The following is a 19,090-nucleotide window of genomic DNA, read 5'->3' on the forward strand; positions in this document are numbered from 1 at the left end:
TCAGTGTGACAAACAGACTGCAAATCTGAGTTAGTACGACACGCACGTTCCAGAAAGAAGGGAATGCAGAATCAGAGTGAAGCGTTTGAACAGGGCGGAAATACCAAGAGTGGCTGTGAAACGAGAAGAGAGGGCTGCCAATCCCCAGGAACCTCCTGAATCTCCCGTTAGCTCTCTGCTTGGGCCACAAAATCATGCAACAATCATTTTCGCCACCATAGATCCCCTTATTGTGAAGGGGAGTATGTTTCCTCTCAAAATATACTTTCTTTCCTAAAATTATAAACATGAGACAAAAACAGGCTTAAGGAGTTTCAAGTACAACACAAAAATGACTTCCTGAATCTAAAAGAAAAATGTAATTGCTGAATCAGAGGAGAAGAACACCCACATTGTTGGACTAGAATATAAAATGGAAGACATACCTCAAAGCACAGAGGAAAAATATAGAATAGAAATCACGAGGGGAAAAAAGCAACATTGAAAATACGTAAAGAAGGGTTAACAGGAAAATAAGAGAGGCTCCAGGATGTTTAAAAAAAAAAAAAAGAGGAGATGAAGGAAAGGTATTAAATATAAGTAATTTAAGAAGATTTCCCTAAGCTGCAGAGAGATGCGAGTCAGGAGTTTGAAAAGGCCATCAAGGTCCAGGCAAGAATGAGGATAAATACATGTGTGTGTACACACGCACACACACACACACACACACACACACGGGGAGTACACACACACACGGGGAGTACACACACACACACACCTTGATCATATCCTGGTGAAAATCCTAATCTCTAACAATAAAGAGGAAAATCCTACAAGTTTCTAGACCAAAAGAAAAAGTTACCTACAGAGAATAAAAGGATCAGACTAGCAGACTCCCACTCTGCAACACTAGAAGCTGCGGGACAATGGGAGAGCACCTGGATGGGATACTTCCACCCTAGTATTCCATCCAGATACTAGGATCAAAAGAGGACTCATCCTAGTAATTCTATACCCAGCCAAGATCCCATTCACTGTTGGGGGATAAAGGTATTTTTACATGCATGGGTGAAATAAAATAGTCTATCACCTGTGCCCTGTTAGAGGTAGATATCTGAGACATGACACCAACAGCACACAAATCTTAGAATGCATGAAGGGAGGGATAAACAAATGGTGATGAGCAGTGACATATAGACACACACGCACACACGCCCATGTGTGTAATACAAGTGCTCAATAAAGACTCCTGGAAAAGAAGGTATATCCTACAATAGATAGCTAAACTGATTGCAAAATATGGGCATTTGGGGTAAAGGAAGGGGAGCAGGCAAAGCTCTCCGGTGGTTTCTGTGAAAGCGCGGGGTTGAGGCAGATGAAGAGGAGGTGGCACAAGCATTCTCCGAGTCTCATCTTTAAAAAAAAAAAAAATTATTTATCTGGCTGCGCTAGGTCTTAGTTGTGGCACACGGAATCTTCATTACAGTATGCAGGATCCTTAGTTGCGGCATTCGGGATCTAGTTCCCCAACCGGGGATCGAACCGGGCCCCCTGCACTGGGAGCGTAGAGTCTTAACTGCTGGACCACCAGGCAAGTCCCCCCAGTCTCATCTTATGGGGCGGGTGGTGAGCAGGTAGAAAACAGAGCGTGTTGGTGGGGAAATAGTGTGTCATGGCATCTCACCATAAAAGGTAAGGGTATACGAGCCTGACTACAAGCCAAGATAGGAAAGATGACCATTTGTTAAATGGAAAACTATGATGCAATTCTGAATTTGAAAACAATGGACAAAAAACGGAATGAAGAGCCATTTGAACACACCGGTCAACACATAGAAGAGGAAAAGTAAAGTAAAGTAAAAAATAATCTATTTAAAATAACAGGGACAAAATAAAGTCTATCAGTCAGTACACTAAACATGAATGGACTTATTTTCTTATTTAAAAAAACCAGACACTGTCAATGAGGCACAAAAAATAAACCCATTTATGCTCTTTACACAATCTAACTTAAAGTGATAAAGAAAGGTTGAAAATGAGGATAGAGGTAAAGAGTCATCAGGTAAGTACAAGAAAACAGGAATGGAAAAATATTATCAGATCCAGGGAAAATAAGGATAAAAGAAATAATCAAGAGAAAGATGAACATTATGAATTGACTTAAGGCATAATTTGTAGAAAAAAGATAAAAGTTTTCAATTAACCTGTGTTTTGAACATCTCAAATGTGTGACTTGAGATTTAGGGAAAACTTGATCTTAACATTTATGTCTTTGACAACTAGATGTATCTCATAGGAAAGGCGGGACAAGACTCAACAGTTCAGCGGGGGAGAGTGTGACTCCAAAGGGACAGCGGAAGGGACTTTTGCTGCGGTAATGGATCAGTTCTGCAGCCCAATTGTGGTGGTGATGACACCACCTACACACGCGGTGGAGTTGATAGAAGTACATACAAAAAATACATATAAAACCTGGTGAAATCCAATAATGTCTGTAGGTTAGCTGATAGTCTTACAGCAATGTCAACTCCCTTGCTTTGAACTGTTCTCTGGTTGTGTGAGATGTTATCTTTGAAGGAAGCTGGGTGAAGCTACCTGGGAGCCTTCTGTACTATTTTTGCAACCTATTGTGGGTCTAAAATTATTTTGGAATAAAAAGTTCTTTTTAAAAAAGCACAAAACCTTACATAATACCTATAAGTATATAATCTCTTGAACAGAGCTTATGCATCCTTTTAAGTTCATGGGATGTTTAAAATCTTAGCAAATTTTGAAAAGCAGAGATTCATAGGCTCAGCTGACTAATCACAGTCAATGGCCAACAAACTCTCAATTTCTTGGTAATTAAGAACCATATTCCTAGAAAAGATTTGCTCAAAGAGGAACTCAAAAGGGAAATTGCAAATCCTCTTGGGAGCAATGAAAAAGAAAGTATTTCTAATAAAACTCATGGGACACAGTGAAAGCCATATTCAGAAAAAAAAAAAAAAAGGGTAATTGAGAACTAATCTTGGGAAATGAGTAGAAGCACCATAAAGAACTATAACGGACCTGGGATTTTTAACCTACTCAAAAGCTAACAGTTAAGCCAGAGTTTCGTGGCGCTGGCAGAAGACACAAGACTCCCGGGTCAGAGACAAAGGATACGTGACTTGGCAGGGCAGACAGCATAGGCCTCAGGTTCTCACCAGGGCCCCCTGCTCCCAAGTCCAAGGCAATGCACGCTGGGCTCAGGTGGGCGCCACACACACGGTGGGCTTGTGTCACAGCTGAGGAACCCCAGCTTAGCAAACCCCGATCTTACAGGGACTGCAAGTGAACCTGCCTGAACTTCGTCCCGGAGGAGACCTTACTTTTAATCTCCTGGTCAGCAAGTAGGTTTGTCCTCTGCCCAGGAGGGGACCATATCTCTATCTTCAAAGGGCTTGGTGTTTGGTCTAAAACACTCTTGACAAGATAGAACAAAAGCTATCACTACTTCTGCTCAGATATTCAGAAATGTGAGAGACTCCCGGAGAAGCATCTCCCAAACGTACAAAAAAGAGAACCTAGGAAGAGGGAGATAAGCTGAAACGCATCGAGTATGTTTTCCAAGATCCGTAATTCATAATGAAACTTACAAAAATCATCGGTCTCCTCGGCAGGATGCTACAGCACCAACCCATGACCCTGAAAACTGGTAAACGCAGAAAATAAGCGTTTATCTTCTCTGTCCTGTAGGAACTATCTGTATAATAACAGGGCCTCTTTACAGAATTCCAGCTGATAAGTATCGGAGGGACGTCAAGCCATGGCAATTCCAAGTGAAATATGGAATCTGGGAGGGAATTATTGACAGCTCCTGAAACGAATGACAGTGACGGGGAGATTCATCATGGACGGATCGGGATGACACCACCAGAATCTCCCATGGATCCGAGCATCATGTAAAGAGAGATTCTGAGATTTCGTACTTGCTTTGATGTCACGTGATAGGAAGCGTGGCTTCCCCTTCCTCTGGTGGGATATGTCTGGGGCAGGCATGGTCCTGGTTTCTCAAAGGGTACTATTGTGGGTTGAATTTTCTCTCCCAAAAGATATGATCAAGTCCTAACTCCCAGTACCTCCGGATGTGATCTTATTGGAAAATAGGATCTTTGCAGATGTAATCAAGTTAAGATGAGAATGGGCCCTAATCTGGTGACTGGTATCCTTATAAAATGAGGGAAATTTGGACACTGACACAGAGAAAGAGAGAATGCCATGTGAAGACAGAAGCAGAGATTGGAGGGACGTACCTACAAGCCAAGAAGGAAGGTCAGGGATGGCCCGCCACCACCAGGAGCTGGAAGGAAGGTCAGGGATGGCCCGCCACCACCAGGAGCTGGAAGGAAGGTCAGGGATGGCCCGCCACCACCAGGAGCTGGAAGGAAGGTCAGGGATGGCCCGCCACCACCAGGAGCTGGGAGAGGCCTGGAGCAGGTCCTCCCTCACGGCCTCGGAAGGAACCCACCCTGCCCACACCTGGATCTCAGACTTCCAGCCTCCAGACTGTGAGAGAATCCATTTCTGTTGTTTTGAGCCCCCAGGTTTGTGGTGCTTTATTGTGGTCACGGCAGGAATCTCATACAGGGCCCCAGAGGGACCCACATGCCGCCAGCGGTAGCCAGCTTGTTAACACACCTCTGGCGCCACAGCTGGGTGGGATTACCGTTTGAATTGGTAGACTGAGTAAAGCAGATTGCCATCCCCAATATGGGTGGGCCTCACCCAATCAGTTGAAGGCCTGAATAGAACAAAAACACCGGTCCTCCTCCAGGTAAGGGAAGACTCTCCAACAGATGTCTTCAAGCTTGATCGTCAGCTTCCTGCACGTCTCCAGCCTGCAGGTCCACCTGCAGATTCGACTTGCCAGCTTCTGTAATCACGTGAGCCGATTCCTTGTAACAAATGTCTTTATACATATCCTACTGGTTCTGTTTCTCTGGGGAACCCTGACTGATACAGCATCCACTTTGCTTCTCAAGGCTCTCAGGGGAGCTGAGCCCCGCTGCTCACTGCACACCTTTGGGTCACTTTCTCCTTTTCTTCACTTGTCCTCCCTGGGATCACTCCCCAAGTGAACTATGTTCACCCAAGGTGGCGCAGGATCTGCTCCAGGACCCAAACCAGGATACGCGTCTTGTTGACACTACGTGTCATGATTACTATATCTGTAAATGTCTTCCTGTCCTGAGTAACTTCTCAGCTATATATGTTCAGAAAATATTTTTTCCTGCCTTGCATCTTTAATTTTTAGCATTTGACCATATATATGCCAAATAAATAGTACACTGCTTGAGAAACTGAGCGCCGTTGGTAATACTTACATTAGATAGAGTGAGCTTCATGGGACTGCTTCTCGCTGCATTTTTCAATCCAGGTGATGGTCCAATTCAACAAAAGCGACTCTACAGGGTGTGATGGCCAGGTAAACAGCCATCTGTCTGTCTGGCTTCAGGCTGGGGTAGATTTTAACATCTTTGTAACACCGTCCTCCAACTGAGTTAGCACAGTTCAGCTGAGCCTTGGGTAGCTCCTGGTTTGGGGCTATGTGTGGGTGAACCCCTAACAATGGCCTGCGTGTGGCCATCGGGCATTAACAGCCGGCCAGGCTGGACATGAGGCTGACGTTCCCTCGTGAGAAATGAGGGAAGCGAAGGACACACGCCTGACCTGAGAGCCCTTCCATGATCCTTAGGTGCGCCAAAGGGCCTCCAGAGGCAAGGCCAGAGTCCTCCGCCAACAACAACCTTCACTCATGCCAGCCCACCAGAACAATGAGTTCTCCTCCACAGCACGTGTCCTCTGTAATAGGAGCTTGGAAAAATGTTAAGTTTAACCAAATGCTCACCTTGGATACTCAGCTCAATTAAACCCTTAAAAACATCTAGCTATTTTTAAGATTTTTTTTTTTTGATGTGGACCATTCTTAAAGTCTTTCATTGAATTTGTTACAATATGGCTTCTGTTTTGTGTTTTGGTCTTTTGGCCACAGGACACGTGGGATCTTAGCTCCCCGAACAGGGATCGAACCCGCACCCCCTGCACTGGAAGGTGAAGTCTTAACCACTGGACCACCAGAGAAGTCCCCAAAACGCCTAGCTTTGAACAATGTTACTTTCTAGAATACCTTCCAAATAAGCTTTTTTGAAATAAATGTACATCCAAGGTAAAAGAATGCCACTAGTCGCTATAAAGCATTAAAACGTTCAGGGACTTCCAAGACCAGTTATAGCAGGTGGCCTCTGGGTCCCCCTTCTGACAATGACTGGCTGCCAGGTTCACTGGCCACCTAAGGCCACGCCCTAGAGCTGCCTTTCTGCAGGACCATTTCCTTGAGTCAAGTTGAATCTTACTCTTGTTTACCAGATGATAAGCGCCAGACCTAATTTAATGGAATCTGGAATTGTAATGACTGTATTCTAAATCACATGTCCAATTCAGCAGGAATGAGAGTAAACAGGAATCTCAGTGAACAGCTACTCTTGGGTTAACACCCTTCTGTTGATAAAGTGTCCTTGGGCACAAAACTTGACGGAGCTGTGAATCGTCCTGTTTCCCAGAAAGTGTATAGGGAAGCGGTCTGGACAATGGGCGAGGCGGGTTGGTCCTGGAGTTGCAGAGCCCAGGCTTGAGTCCATCTTCACCACTTGTGGGATGTGCAACCAGTAAAATGGGGACGATGCGAGAGACTCCCTAAGGCTGTCGTCGTGATTATGCCACACGAAGCAGGGAGCAAGCGCTGGGAGACACTGGGAGCTCAGGAAGTGGGAGCTGTGACCACCGAACACGTGGCCCTTATAATCCAGAGTTCGTACTGCTCTTCAAATCACTTTGTGTTCTCACGTGGAAAGGAAACTGGACCGCTTAACTCGAAGCTGGAAATAAATGCAATTCACAATTGCAAAAGCAAGCAGAGGAAGGGGAGAGTTAAGCTTCTGTTTTTTGAAATCTTCACGTTTTCTAGCTTTTGTCACTAATGAGATTAATATATGCGCCCGGCACACAGTAAGCTCTCTGTGGGTGACTGCAAATGCTGTTGTAAGTTGCCAGGGCAGAGTCACAGCAAGCAAACAGGAAAGGCACTCGGCTACAGGGCAGAGCAAATGGACACACGTGCACACCTTCGCGGTCCTTCTTTAAGGAGACTCTCTCTCCCTTCCTTAGCATGTACATGTGTCAGGGTCATTCCTGATTCGAAGAAGCTTCTTCTTTGCCTGGCGGTGGGATGTCTGAGCGCTTTATGTCTGGCCCTCGCGTGGGTTCGCAGCCGGGTCTCCAACTGCGCATCTCTTGCCCACCGTGCGATCTGGCCAAGCGGCCTGTTAGGCTGGGCTGTTCTCACAGTCCTTCCTTCCCCATCATCACCCAGTTCAGGCGCTGCTGTTTTCCTGACCTTCCTCTGACAGTGTCTGAAACATCAGCATCAGTTTAAAGTGGAGCCGCTCCAAGGTTTCTGGTCCTGGAGAGTGGGCCCGCGGCCCCCTCCCGGCCGGGGAGGTCACACGCGCTGTGGACCGGCCTCCCGGCAGGGGGCACACGTGACACTGGCCACGCCGCGCTCCGGGGCGTCCACGTCCCCACGGATCGCAGCAGTATCAGGAAAATCAATTCCTCCCCGAATTAGACCCATCTGGTTACAGACTTAATTATCACCGTGTTCTGTAATTATTGGCTTGCAAGGTAGCGGAGAGAAGCAAGCGTCTCGTTTGCAGCTCCCCTCACCCCCTACCTCTTGAAATAAAACCGGCAAAAATAAAAAGAGCATTCTGGGAAGCACTTAATAATTTAAACACTCATGAATTAAGAATACAAGGAAAGGATTCCAAGTCTTCCAAGGAGGGAAGAAGGAAGCAGAAGGGACAGGACAACGAGAAGAGCCTGGCCGGGCGCTCGCGTCCCAGGGGGCTGCGCTTGGGCCCAGCCAGGCGCCATCCGTTAAGGGCGCGCGCGGCCCGCGGGTTGGGAGGCCCGTAGAGCCCTCCCGGCCGGCGGGCTGTCGCCTGCTGGAGGTCATCGGGCCCTTGGGGCGGGGGCCCGGCACCCGGCGGCGCAGGTGGGGACGCGCGCGCACAGCCGGCCGGGGCGCGGAGGGCGCACGGCGGCGGGCCCGAGCGCGGGGGCGCGTGTGCGGCCGCCGGGTGCCGGGGCGGCCGGGGGTCGGGGTCCGGGAGGCCCGGGGCCGCTCCAGCGCGGCGTCTTTCTTCTCCTCTCGGTGATGTCATCGGCGGCAGCGGCTGGGAGCCGGGAGGCGGCGGCGGGGGCGGCGCCGGGCGGCCGCCGCAGGTTCATGTGCATCTAATGAAAAGGCACTTGACAGTCGGCCAGGACGCACGCGAGGGAGCGCGAGCCGGCCGGACCGCGGCGCCGCCCGAGCCAATCGCCGTCGCCGGCCTCTCCATGGGCGAGCAGGAGGAGGGGGCGGTGGGCGCAGCCGGCCGGGCCGCGGCCGCTCCGAGGTGAACGGCGCCGAGACGGGCTCGCGGCGCGGGGAGGCCGGGCGCGCCGCCGCTATGAATTCCGCCGAGCAGACCGTTACGTGGCTCATTACCTTGGGGGTGCTGGAGTCGCCCAAGAAAACCATCTCGGACCCGGAGGGCTTCCTGCAGGCGTCTCTGAAGGATGGGGTGGTCCTCTGCAGGCTGCTGGAGCGCCTGCTGCCCGGGACCATCGAGAAAGTGAGTGCCCCCCGGCCCGTGCCCCCGCGGCGGCCAGGCCCGGGGCGTTGGGAGGCCCGGCGGCGGGCGCCGCGGGCGGCTGGAGGCCCCGCGCCCCACCTTGCCCCCGCCGCGGCCCGGGATGCGCGGAGGCGCTCGGGCGCGGGGTCGCTGGCGCCGGCACCTGGTGGCCGCGCGGGCCGGGAGAGCGCGGGGCGCGGAGGAGCCCACGCGCCTCCTTTGTGCGCGGACCCGGGAACGCGGCCCGCGCGGGGGGCGCGCTGTTGGCGCGAGGACCCGGTGGCGGGATCCCGCTCGGGGCGCCATTGTGTGCGGGGCCGGCTGGGGAGGGGTCCGAGCCGCGTTCAAGGGGAACGGCCCCGGGGAGGCCGGGAGGGACGGGGAGCTCCGCTCTGCCCCGCCCGAAGGAGGAATCGCCCCTCTCTGTGACCTGAGCAGAAAACCGCCGTGCAAAGCGTCCTCCCAGGCTTTGTTTGAACAGCTTTTGTTGGTGGTATCGTACGAGAGTTTCGCCCTCTGTTTAATGGACCAATTGCTATGCATTTTTAAAGGATGCATGTATCAGTAGCTGAGGGCTGGGTTGTGAAATGATTTACTGCCCTCCCCATGAAAGAATGCTCATGTCTCCAAGCTCAAAGGATGGCAGACACAGGGTTGGAAAACCCTGGCATACTTCAAGCCTGGCTTAAAGTCCTAGATTTCAGTTTCAGGTTCGTACCTGATTTTGAACAGAATCCCTAGTCCTACAGACCCTGCTTCTCCTCTTCGTGACTTGTGGTTTCCTCGGGGCTGGAGGGTGAACCCTGGCTGCAACTCCTGAGTGATTCAAGTTTGCTTTCCTCTGGCTCAGCTGACAAAGCAGGGGCGAGTGGAGAGAGCGCTTTTTAAAACGGTGGATCCCTGTATTCAAAGACACTACAGTCTTATCCCAGTTTTTTTGCCAGTACATAATCTTAGGATCAACAATTACTTAAATGGTGTTAACTGTAGAAATTAAAGTGCAGCATAATTAGGAAAAACTATTTAATTTTTTAAATGGGGTGTATTGGCCCGAAACGCACAGTATCAATTTGCTAATAATAAAATGTTAATTAGGTGACTTTAAAAAGTAAACTGTTTAAACTTTTAAGTTGCCCATGTTCTGGCACTACATTTAAAAGGTCAGAAAAGATTTTATTTAATATGAATTGTGTACGCCTACTAGTTTTAGGAACATATTTATGAAAACAGAACCTGCATTTTAGAGTGAACAGCTGCCTGTCTGTCCAGGAGATAAAAATGTTGCTTCTAAATGAACCTGATGTCACAATAAAATTATGATTTAAGACAAGAATAAGGAGCAGCTCTATCTTTCCAGGCGCTCAGAATACTCCGCTGTCATCTGGATATCAGGACCTCTGGTAATAAAAGACAGATGTTGAAAGGCATTGAAAATGCATGCTAAGTTTACCAAAATAGGCTTATGTGAAAGACTTCCATTTCTAAAAGTGAAGCTTTAAGAAACTTCGGAGGCTGTTTGATAAAAACATGTCATTATCAATGCATATGTTACTTGGCATATTAACTGCATTCATACTGACCGGCAGACTTCAATAATCACTTTCTTTTAAATGTAGAAAGATTTTCTTAGAAAACTGTAGCATTCCTTTCATCTCGGAAACAACAAAGAGAGGAATGATTAACATGTTTAATTTGCAGAAGCCAAACTGAAACAACCCAACATGTTCTAAAACTGTGGTCATTTGAAACTTCTTATAGCGTAACTACCCTTTTATTCCCCCCGGGCCCCAACTGGTTTGTTTAGAGGGACACAGTCACAGTGAAAGTTCAACGTCAAAGTAGCAAATTAGAGACAGAGCTACCGATTCTCTGTGGTATGAATGTAGGTTTGGGCAGTAAACTGTTAGCCATTCTCCACCTCTGGAAACCCTGGGTTTTAGAAATGTCACGAGCATTTTCCATTTCCCAAGAAGAGTTATTTAGTTGAACTTTCCGATGTCTGCGTGCACACTGAATGACGTCTGCCAGAGAGCTCACACGCTGAACAGCCTTCACCGAATGTGGGAATGTTAGTCTGAGGACGTTTTTCCTTAAAAAGGAACATTTGGGAACTTCACCGAGTATTCACATGGAATTGAAAGGCTCTTAACTTGACCCCAGTTTGCTACGTGAACACACAGAAGACTGATTAATGGGATGTAAGCAGCCTGCAGCTTAACTTTTGCAAATTCACAAAATGTAACACGACCCATTCGGCCGGCGATAGCATAGTGCAGAATGGAGAAAAGTGTCGAGGTGGCTTGGGTTTCCCATGTGCCTTTTATTAAGAAAACATGTCGTAGTGTGTTTCATGCATTCTGTTGGTTTGTTCTGTTTTAGGGCCAGCGAAGAGGGTGAAGAATGAAGGGCAGGTTCGTTTCAGTTCAGATTGTTCTGCTCATTTTAAAAAGCATTCTGTGGAGGTTCCCCTCGTGCTTCTGTTGAGGTTCCCCTCGCACAGCCTGCTTTTCTTTAGGTGGAAGGTCAGCCAGGGACGAGAGGGGCTGTGAAAAGAGACACATTGAGTTATCGCCAACGCTGTGTTCTGATACGTTCTCTGCCGTAGGGGAGAGAAAAATGGGTGTTACAAGGTCTCCTGAATCTTCGTGTATGAGGCTCCGCTGCTTTGATTTTGTCTAGTAGTGGCCAGGATGTTTTGCCGACCTGCCCACGCTGTTTGCTTCCGTCATTCCTCCTGTGATGAGAAACACACGAAGGCTGGAGACTCCGGGGAGGCGTGTGAGCCCTGAGCTCGTGAGTTAACACTTTAAACATCCCTGGGCTACTTAGTCAGAGAGGGTGAACTTGAGGGGCAGTCATGTTCCATCCTCTGCAACTTCCTTAAGACTAGGAAGACACATTCAGATGATGGAAGTCATGAAAGGCTGCTTGATTTAGTTAGTTAGTCAGTCAGTCAGTTATCGGCCACACCACGTGGCTTGCGGGATCTTAGTTCCCCGACCAGGGACTGAACCCGGGCCCATGGCGGTGAAAGAGCCGAGTCCCAGCCACTGGACGGCCAGGGAATTCCCAAGGCTGCTTTAATTTTACGTGTAACTGCAGCAGATGAAGTTTCTTGGTTCACCACGAAACACTCAAGGAACCTGGTTCGCTCTCTCTTTGCCCAGGATAACAGAGCACACCGTAACCCGTAAAATGCTGCCCAGGAGACACTCCATCTGTCAGTGTTTGTGCAACGCACAGATCAGGTGCTGCCCTCTGGCCCTGCTAGATGCCCTGGGTGTGCGCGTGTGTTCAGACGGGTTTAAGCTGTTGGCTGTGTTTTAGCTTCCTAGGGTTGCTGTAACAAAGTACTACAGACCAGGCACTTCAACACAGAACTCCATTCTCTCACACCCTGGGGACACAAGTCCCGGATGGCGGTGTGGGCAGGGCCGCCCCTCTGCAGGGGTGGGGAGGGTCTGTCCCGGCCTCCCCGAGGCCTCTCGAGGTTCCTGGCTTGGGGCAGCTCAAGTCCAGTCTTCCCATGGCGTCTCCTGGGGTCTCTTCTGTGTCCAAACTCCCTTTATTATAAGGACACCAGTCACTGGATTAGGGCCTCCCTCCCCCAGTGTGACCTCAACTGATTACATCGGCAATGACCTTGTTTCCAAATAAGATCACGTTCAGCAGCCCTGGGGCCTAGGGCTTGAACATGTGAATTGCAGGGGGTCACAGTCCAACCCATAACAGGTCGGATGATACGTTGGAACCAAACCAACTTATTAAGTGTCTACCTGTCTGCAGGGTGCAAAGCGCTGTTGGAGATAAAAAGACTGAATAACAAGTTCTTAAGCGTCCAGGAGAAAACGTAACTATAAAAACAAGAGCAGTAGAAATAGAGACACAGATGTAGAGGACAAACGTATGGACACCAAGCGGGGAAAGTGGTCGGGGGGGGTGGTGGTGGATGAATTGGGAGATTGGGATCGACATGTATCCACTCATATGTGTAAATAGATAACTAAGAAGAACCTGCTGTATAAAAAATAAATAAAATTCAAAATCTCAAAAAAAACCCAAAAAAAACCCAAGCAGCGTGGGGCAGAAGGAACTCAAAAGTCAGGATGTCAGGATGTCAGGATGTCAGGCAGAGGGAACGGGCGCTGAGGAACGAAGGCCTTGGAGGGACCTGCGTCTGGGCTGCCCAACCTCCGCTGATTTTTCTGACACGTGGATTAGAATATGGTGTGTATTTCCCCAAACTGTGATCTGGCAGTCCTCGCTGATCTTCCGCAGACTTGCAGAAAAGCAGTGAATTCTGATGCAGCACGGGAAGGAGAAACTGCTTTTTCCTAATTGATTCCTGACTTGCTTTCTGCTCTGTCCTAGGATTCTGGGGCTGGGCGGGGTGGGGTGGAAGAGAAGTCCCAGTGGCCGTCGGACAGCAGTTCTGAGTGTCCGCTGAGAGCAGTTTGCCTTTTCTAGGCCCTTCGGCCCTGAGAAGGACGTGGTCAGCAACGGCAGTGTGGTGTGTGAGGCCTCACTCAGGACCAGCCGGTTTGGAAGCCGGCGCCCTGCCCTGTAGCTGCCGTAAATACCTGCTCAGCAGCGCGGGTGAAGCCCGCAGGGGGAAAAGTTATAGAACACGTGACCTCCTGTGTTTTTTAAGGAGGCTTCTTTAAAGTTTGCAAACTGAATTATTGGCTGTACTAAGGTGCTTCTAATGAAACTGCTTAAGGTTTCAGAATGGCTCATTTTGTCATGATGAACATCTGCCTTTGAAGCACGTGACTTCCAAGTACCATCTTGACCCTGCACCAGGGTGATTCTTGTTTGGGTTTTAGGCCCCATGTAACTGCATTTGCGGGCTCATTCAGAACAACCCCACCTAAAATCAATTTAAATCGGGACTACCTCCAGAGATCTCCCGAGAGCCACGCTGGAAGTGCTATGGTGTGGACGCTGGCACGCACGCACACACACACCCGTGCGCACTCACACACACACGCGTGCACGCACACACACACACACACAACCCCCGCACGCACACGCACGTGCACGCACACACACACACACGCGCGCACGCGCGCGCCCAGGGTGACTTGGGCTTGCAGGGCAGGACGCTGGGGGAAGGGCTGCAGGATGGCCTTTCATCAGGGGCAGCTGCCTCTGGGAGCTCTCCGGTGGGAGGACTCAGCGTCTGTGCTCTCCCAGGACCGCATTCTATTAATAGAAGTGACACCCGTCGTGGCCTTCTTCCCTCATTTCTTTGAGCACTGCCCGCCTTTAGTTACTTCTCTTTTAAAGAAACAACCGTGGGCGCCCTGAGCTGCCGGCACCGTGCTAAACTGCTGTCCCGCTGTCCTCCCGGGTCTCCCCGTGTCACAGGTGAAGACACTGAGACCAGCAGTGTGCCGAGCCCGGGCCCCCAGCTGGCTCAGGGTGGAAGGCTCCGCCCAGGTGTGCCTGCTGCCCTGGTTGGGGACCTTTCGGGCTGCCTTAGGGAGCACCTGCTGGGCACCGCCCTGCGCTAAGTCAGGGCTGGTTCCTGCTTCAGGGATTACTCTGCATTTACTGGGAATCTATCTAAACCAAGATCTGAAACAATACTGTGTGTGTGTGTATAATAAATTTTTTGGTAGGGCTGTCTCTAGACTTTTGGACTGGAATCACATGGGAGCCGGAGTCGCCCATGAGTCTGTCACTGTTGGTAGAAGGTGGCAAAAGGCACACCCTCCCTCTGGGCACTCACCTCCGCCACGGGCAGCATGGGGGGGCTGGGAGGTTTAGCGGTCCCTAAGACCCACTGGCCGCCCCCCCCGGGGCCACTGTAAAATGGGGTGGTCCCAGTATGTGCTCCAGAGTCATCCAGTTGCTGTGTGACCTTGGGCAACCTGCCTCACTTCTCTCAGTTGCCTCCTCCTAAAAATAAGATTAATGATTCCTGTCTGGAGGGAATGGCCTATTGGGGCAGTAGGGTCATTATGAGGGTAAACAAGTAGATGTGAGGGGTTTTGTGCAGTGCTGGGCACAGAACAGGTCCTCATAGATGGAAGTTATTATTATTTTATGGATCAACACGGAAAACTTCTCCTGCTATGTCCAGGAAAACTCTAAGCCCGGATCTGAACCGGAACGCTACTCGAATCCTGGAATATTTCCTTCTTCTCACAACTGGGCAGATTCTTGCAACCTCAGCGGGCTGGTGGCCCCTCCCTTCCCACCCTCCCAGACTACCATCGTCTGGGGTGGTGGGAACACGGAATGTGGCTTCCTGAGCCCTCTGCTGAGCGCACGCAGCTGCTGGCTTGCGGGGCCAGAGGGCCAAGCTGCGGGCTCAGGTTTCGTGTAGATAGAGTTTCACACACGGGAAGGGCCAGGAGTCACAGATGGGCAGTGAGGGCCCACCAGCCCGCCCTGTGTCTGCAGAGGGAGGGTGTTGGGGCCACCCCTGGGCCCTGTGTATCCTGGGTTCGACTTCTGACTTTCCCCCCCCTTCTTCAATTCTACCAACTGAGGTTAGGAGAATTTGTTTCCCGATGTTTTTATATTTCTAATGTTAGCTCTGAAGTTTTAAAGTTTTATGAACCAGTCTGGTAGTTCTCAGCCTTGCTTCTGTGGGATAGTGTGCTGTGTCTGCTGTAGTCTAAAGGCAGGGAGATAGGGTGGGGACGTTTACACATTTCCAACACAGTTTTTCAAAATAGTTCAATCTAACGGATGTATTTATCACCTACTGTGTGCAACCTGTACGCGTCATATACACGGAAACACATGCACACACATACATGTGTTCTGTACTGACTTTTCAGTCAAGTCGTAAGAGAAGCCGCCGGGTCTGAAGTGTAAAGCATTTGTGAATTCTCAGTGGAAGGAATACTCAAGACGTCACGCAGCCCAAACTCATCATTGGGTTCACTGAGGGCAGCACCATATGGCTGTGTAAGTTGTGCACTGCACAGTCTAGGGAGAGTCATTCACACTGTAGTCTAAGTGCATGGTGTCTCCAGGACAGTGCTGGGGGAAGGCTCTGGGGCGTGGTGCATAAAGGTGAGCCTCTATGGAGGTGAGCCTCCTAGGGTACACAGCAGATTAGAGGAAGGTTGTGGTAGTTTATGGAGGTGGCCCCAATTCTCCATCCTCCCTGTAGCCATGCCCTTGTAGCGTGACACTGCAGCTCTTCCCATTGAGAGGTGAAGCCTGTTTCCTCACTTCTTGCATCTGAGCTGACCTTGACTTGTTCTGGCCAATGGGACGTGGCAGAAATGACAGGTGTGGGACTTCCCTGGTGGCACAGTGGATAAGACTCCGTGCTCCCAATGCAGGGGGCCCAGATTTGATCCCTGGTCAGGGAGCTAGATCCCACATGCATGCTGCAACTAAGGAGCCCTGGAGCCACAACTAAGGAGCCCGCCTACCACAACTAAGACCCGGCACAACCAAAAAAATTAATTAAAAACAAAAAAGAAGTGACAAGTGCTACTTGCTAGCCCAGGCCTGAAGAGGCCTTGTGTGTTTCCATGCTCTCTCAGACCCTGCTTCCACCCTGAGGACCAGCCCGGGCCCCAGATGCTGAGGGATGCAAGACCACAAGGCAGAGAGCTCAACTGTCCGTGCCGAGGCCTCCTGGACCCACCCGCAGCCCACCAACCCCAATTGTGAGAGAGGCTAGCCAAGGTCGGCAGAGCTGCTACCCGGATCAGAGTTCACTGCTGCGTGAGCGAGCTCAGGTGAGCCCAGCGCTGCCCGGTGGACCTGCAGCCCACAGACAAAACGCAAGCTCACTTCAGCTGCCACTGAGGTTTCGTGGCTGCCTGTCCTGCAGCCTCACCGTGGCAGTAGACACGGTGCAAGTCTGGAGAACGGAAGTGGTGTTTTGTGCGTAATTTTAATTATTATTACACTTAGAGCAGCTTTTTTTAAAGGGACCGATAAAGTTCCTATCTTTTCTTTAAAGAAGGTGAATGTAATTCAGCGCCAGAAAAAGTGTAGCACTTGAAACCTCTTCCAGTTTCTATCTAGTTTTAGTTTAAAATGGGAATCCTCATTTCCAAGTTTGCTTTGAAGTCGCAGTTTCTGGCAGTGAAGTCATGCTCTGGCAGCATGATTTTTTTTTTTTTTTTTTTTTTTTTTTTGCGGTACGCGGGCCTCTCACTCTTGTGGCCTCTCCCGTTGCGGAGCACAGGCTCCGAACGCGCAGGCTCAGCGGCCATGGCTCACGGGCCCAGCCACTCCACGGCATGTGGGATCTTCCCGGACCGGGGCACGAACCCGTGTCCCCTGCATCGGCAGGCGGACTCTCAACCACTGCGCCACCAGGGAAGCCCTGGCAGCATGATTTTTTAGCAGTCTAACAAAAATCCTTAGAACAGTCTGGTTTGGGTTATTTGTAAACACCCTGGCCCGTGGTGGCCTTTCTCCCTCAGTTCTGAGTGTCTCGCTGCTATGCTTCTGCCAGGAAGACACTTTCCCACTGATTTCCTGTGCTTGAGACAGTTTAAGTTCATAAGAGACTTTTAAGTTCCATCTGAAGTTAGCAAATTTGTTCAGAAGTCTTTTGTCAGGAATACAGATTATCTGAAAAAGCCTGTTACTTTCTGAACGCATGCCAAAAGCTTATGACTGTCATTCACTTTACAAAAGAAAGTTAGAGGGGTTTTGACAGAAAATTAGGAGTTTCAGAGAGATCATCCTGGCCCATAGCCTCTGTTCCTTGCTCTCAGGAGGTGTAAGAGGCGTGGGAACACATGGAATCTTCTTCAGGCGATCTTTCTGTGGTGCTGGAGAAATTGCCTTGTTCAACGATGCTCATATGACATTGGTGCTGGTAACAGATTTCTTCCCACGGAAACATGAAATTTTCTGGTCTCAGTTCTCTTATTTGTTAAGGCATTTTTGTTTCTTTTGAAAACAAGCTCCATAAATAGAATGGGGTTAAATTCTCGACAGCCTTGTGTCAAAGGTTAAGCTTCCAGAAAGTACCACACTTTTAAGCCTTGCTTTTAAGTGATGAGAGACTGGAACTGAGTGTCTCCCAGACTTAATCAGTGGATGAGAGATGGAGAAGAAGAGTTTGTTTCTCCTTCCTCTGACCTCTGGCCAAGCACATTTACTTAGATTGAATTCAAGTAACTGCCATGTCAGTGAGCCAAGGCTGGTTCTTCAAATAACTAACAGTAACTATATTTTTTTGGGTGTGAGTCTTTTTTTTTTTTTTTTGCGGTACGCGGGCCTGTCACCGCTGTGGCCTCTCCCCTTGCGGAGCACAGGCTCCGGACGCAGAGCACAGGCTCTGGACGCGCAGGCTCAGCGGCCATGGCTCACAGGCCCAGCCACTCTGTGGCACATGGGATCTTCCCGGGCCGGGGCACGAACCCGTGTCCCCTGCATCGGCAGGCGGACTCTCAACCACTGCGCCACCAGGGAAACCTGGGTGTGAGTCTTAAGCACCCTGATTATAAATTGTTAGTTAAAACGATATTCTGGGAGTGAGAGAGAACTCACTCCGCATATGATTTAAGTCTTTTGTTGGCTGTAATAGAGCTTCTACCTTAGGAAGATAGAAAAATATGGGCAAAATTAAACCCACAGCAACTAATAGACAAAAGAGAACAATAAAGGACAGAATGGGAATGGGTGACGTGGAAAACAGAAAATTACTAGAGAAAACCAACAAAACCAAGAGCTTGGTCCTCTGAGAAAAATCAATAAAGTTGATGGGCCTCTTAAACTGGTCAGGAAAAATAGAGAGAAGACACAAATGACCAATGTGGAGAATCACTATAGATTCTACAGTTATTTATAGGGTAATAACGGGATATTATGAACGTTTTTACGCCGATACAGTCTATATCTTAGATGAAAAGTACAATTTCCATGGAAGACACAGACTACCAAAGCTCGTTCAAGAAGAAACGGATAACTTCAGTAGCCCTGTATCTATTACAAAATTTAAACTTGTAGTTTAAAAGCTTCTCATAAAGAAAATTCCAGGCCAGATGGCCTAACTGGTGAATTCTACCAAGTAAGACTTATATCCAGAATGTATAAGGAACTCTCAAGACTCAATAATAAGGAAACAGTCAATTTAAAAAATGGGCAAACGTTTTGAGCAGATACTTCACCAAAGGAGATATACAGATGACAGGCACATGAAAAGATGCTCGACGTTATTAGTCACTAGGGAAATTAAATTAAAACCACAGTGAGATACCACTACACACACCTATTGGAACAGCTAAAACTGAAAAGATTGATCCTACCACGTGTCGGCAAGGATGTGGATGGGCTGGGACTCTCATCCACTGCTGATGTGAATGAAAATTGTACAGGCGCTTTAGAAAATGGTGTTTCTTGAAATATTAGATACACATCAACCAAATGATTTAGCAATTCCATTTCTAGGTGTTTACCCAAGAAAATGGGACTTT

The 19,090-nt window shown here is 49.2% G+C and overlaps 1 protein-coding gene across 13 annotated transcripts in view; it reads left to right on the forward strand.

Moving 5' to 3' along the window:
* The first annotated feature begins 8,339 nt into the window (after positions 1–8,339).
* The window catches only part of ARHGEF7 (Rho guanine nucleotide exchange factor 7), a 169,318-nt gene continuing 158,567 nt past the window's right edge, over positions 8,340–19,090 (forward strand). For 4 of the 13 annotated variants that reach the window (XR_012327788.1, XR_012327787.1, XR_012327789.1 and 1 more), the window contains exon 1: positions 8,343–8,678. Coding sequence is in view for 8 of the 13 variants with exons in the window: in XM_073795412.1 (XP_073651513.1) it covers positions 8,514–8,678 (165 nt within the window). In the remaining 5 variants the exon portion in view is untranslated. Of the gene's footprint in view, positions 8,679–19,090 lie in introns of all 13 variants that reach the window. The other 9 variants (XR_012327786.1, XM_073795413.1, XM_073795417.1 and 6 more) reach the window with 6 other exon arrangements.

This window comes from Tursiops truncatus, chromosome 18 (genome assembly GCF_011762595.2).
Source record: "Tursiops truncatus isolate mTurTru1 chromosome 18, mTurTru1.mat.Y, whole genome shotgun sequence".
Taxonomy (NCBI): Eukaryota; Metazoa; Chordata; class Mammalia; order Artiodactyla; family Delphinidae; genus Tursiops; species Tursiops truncatus.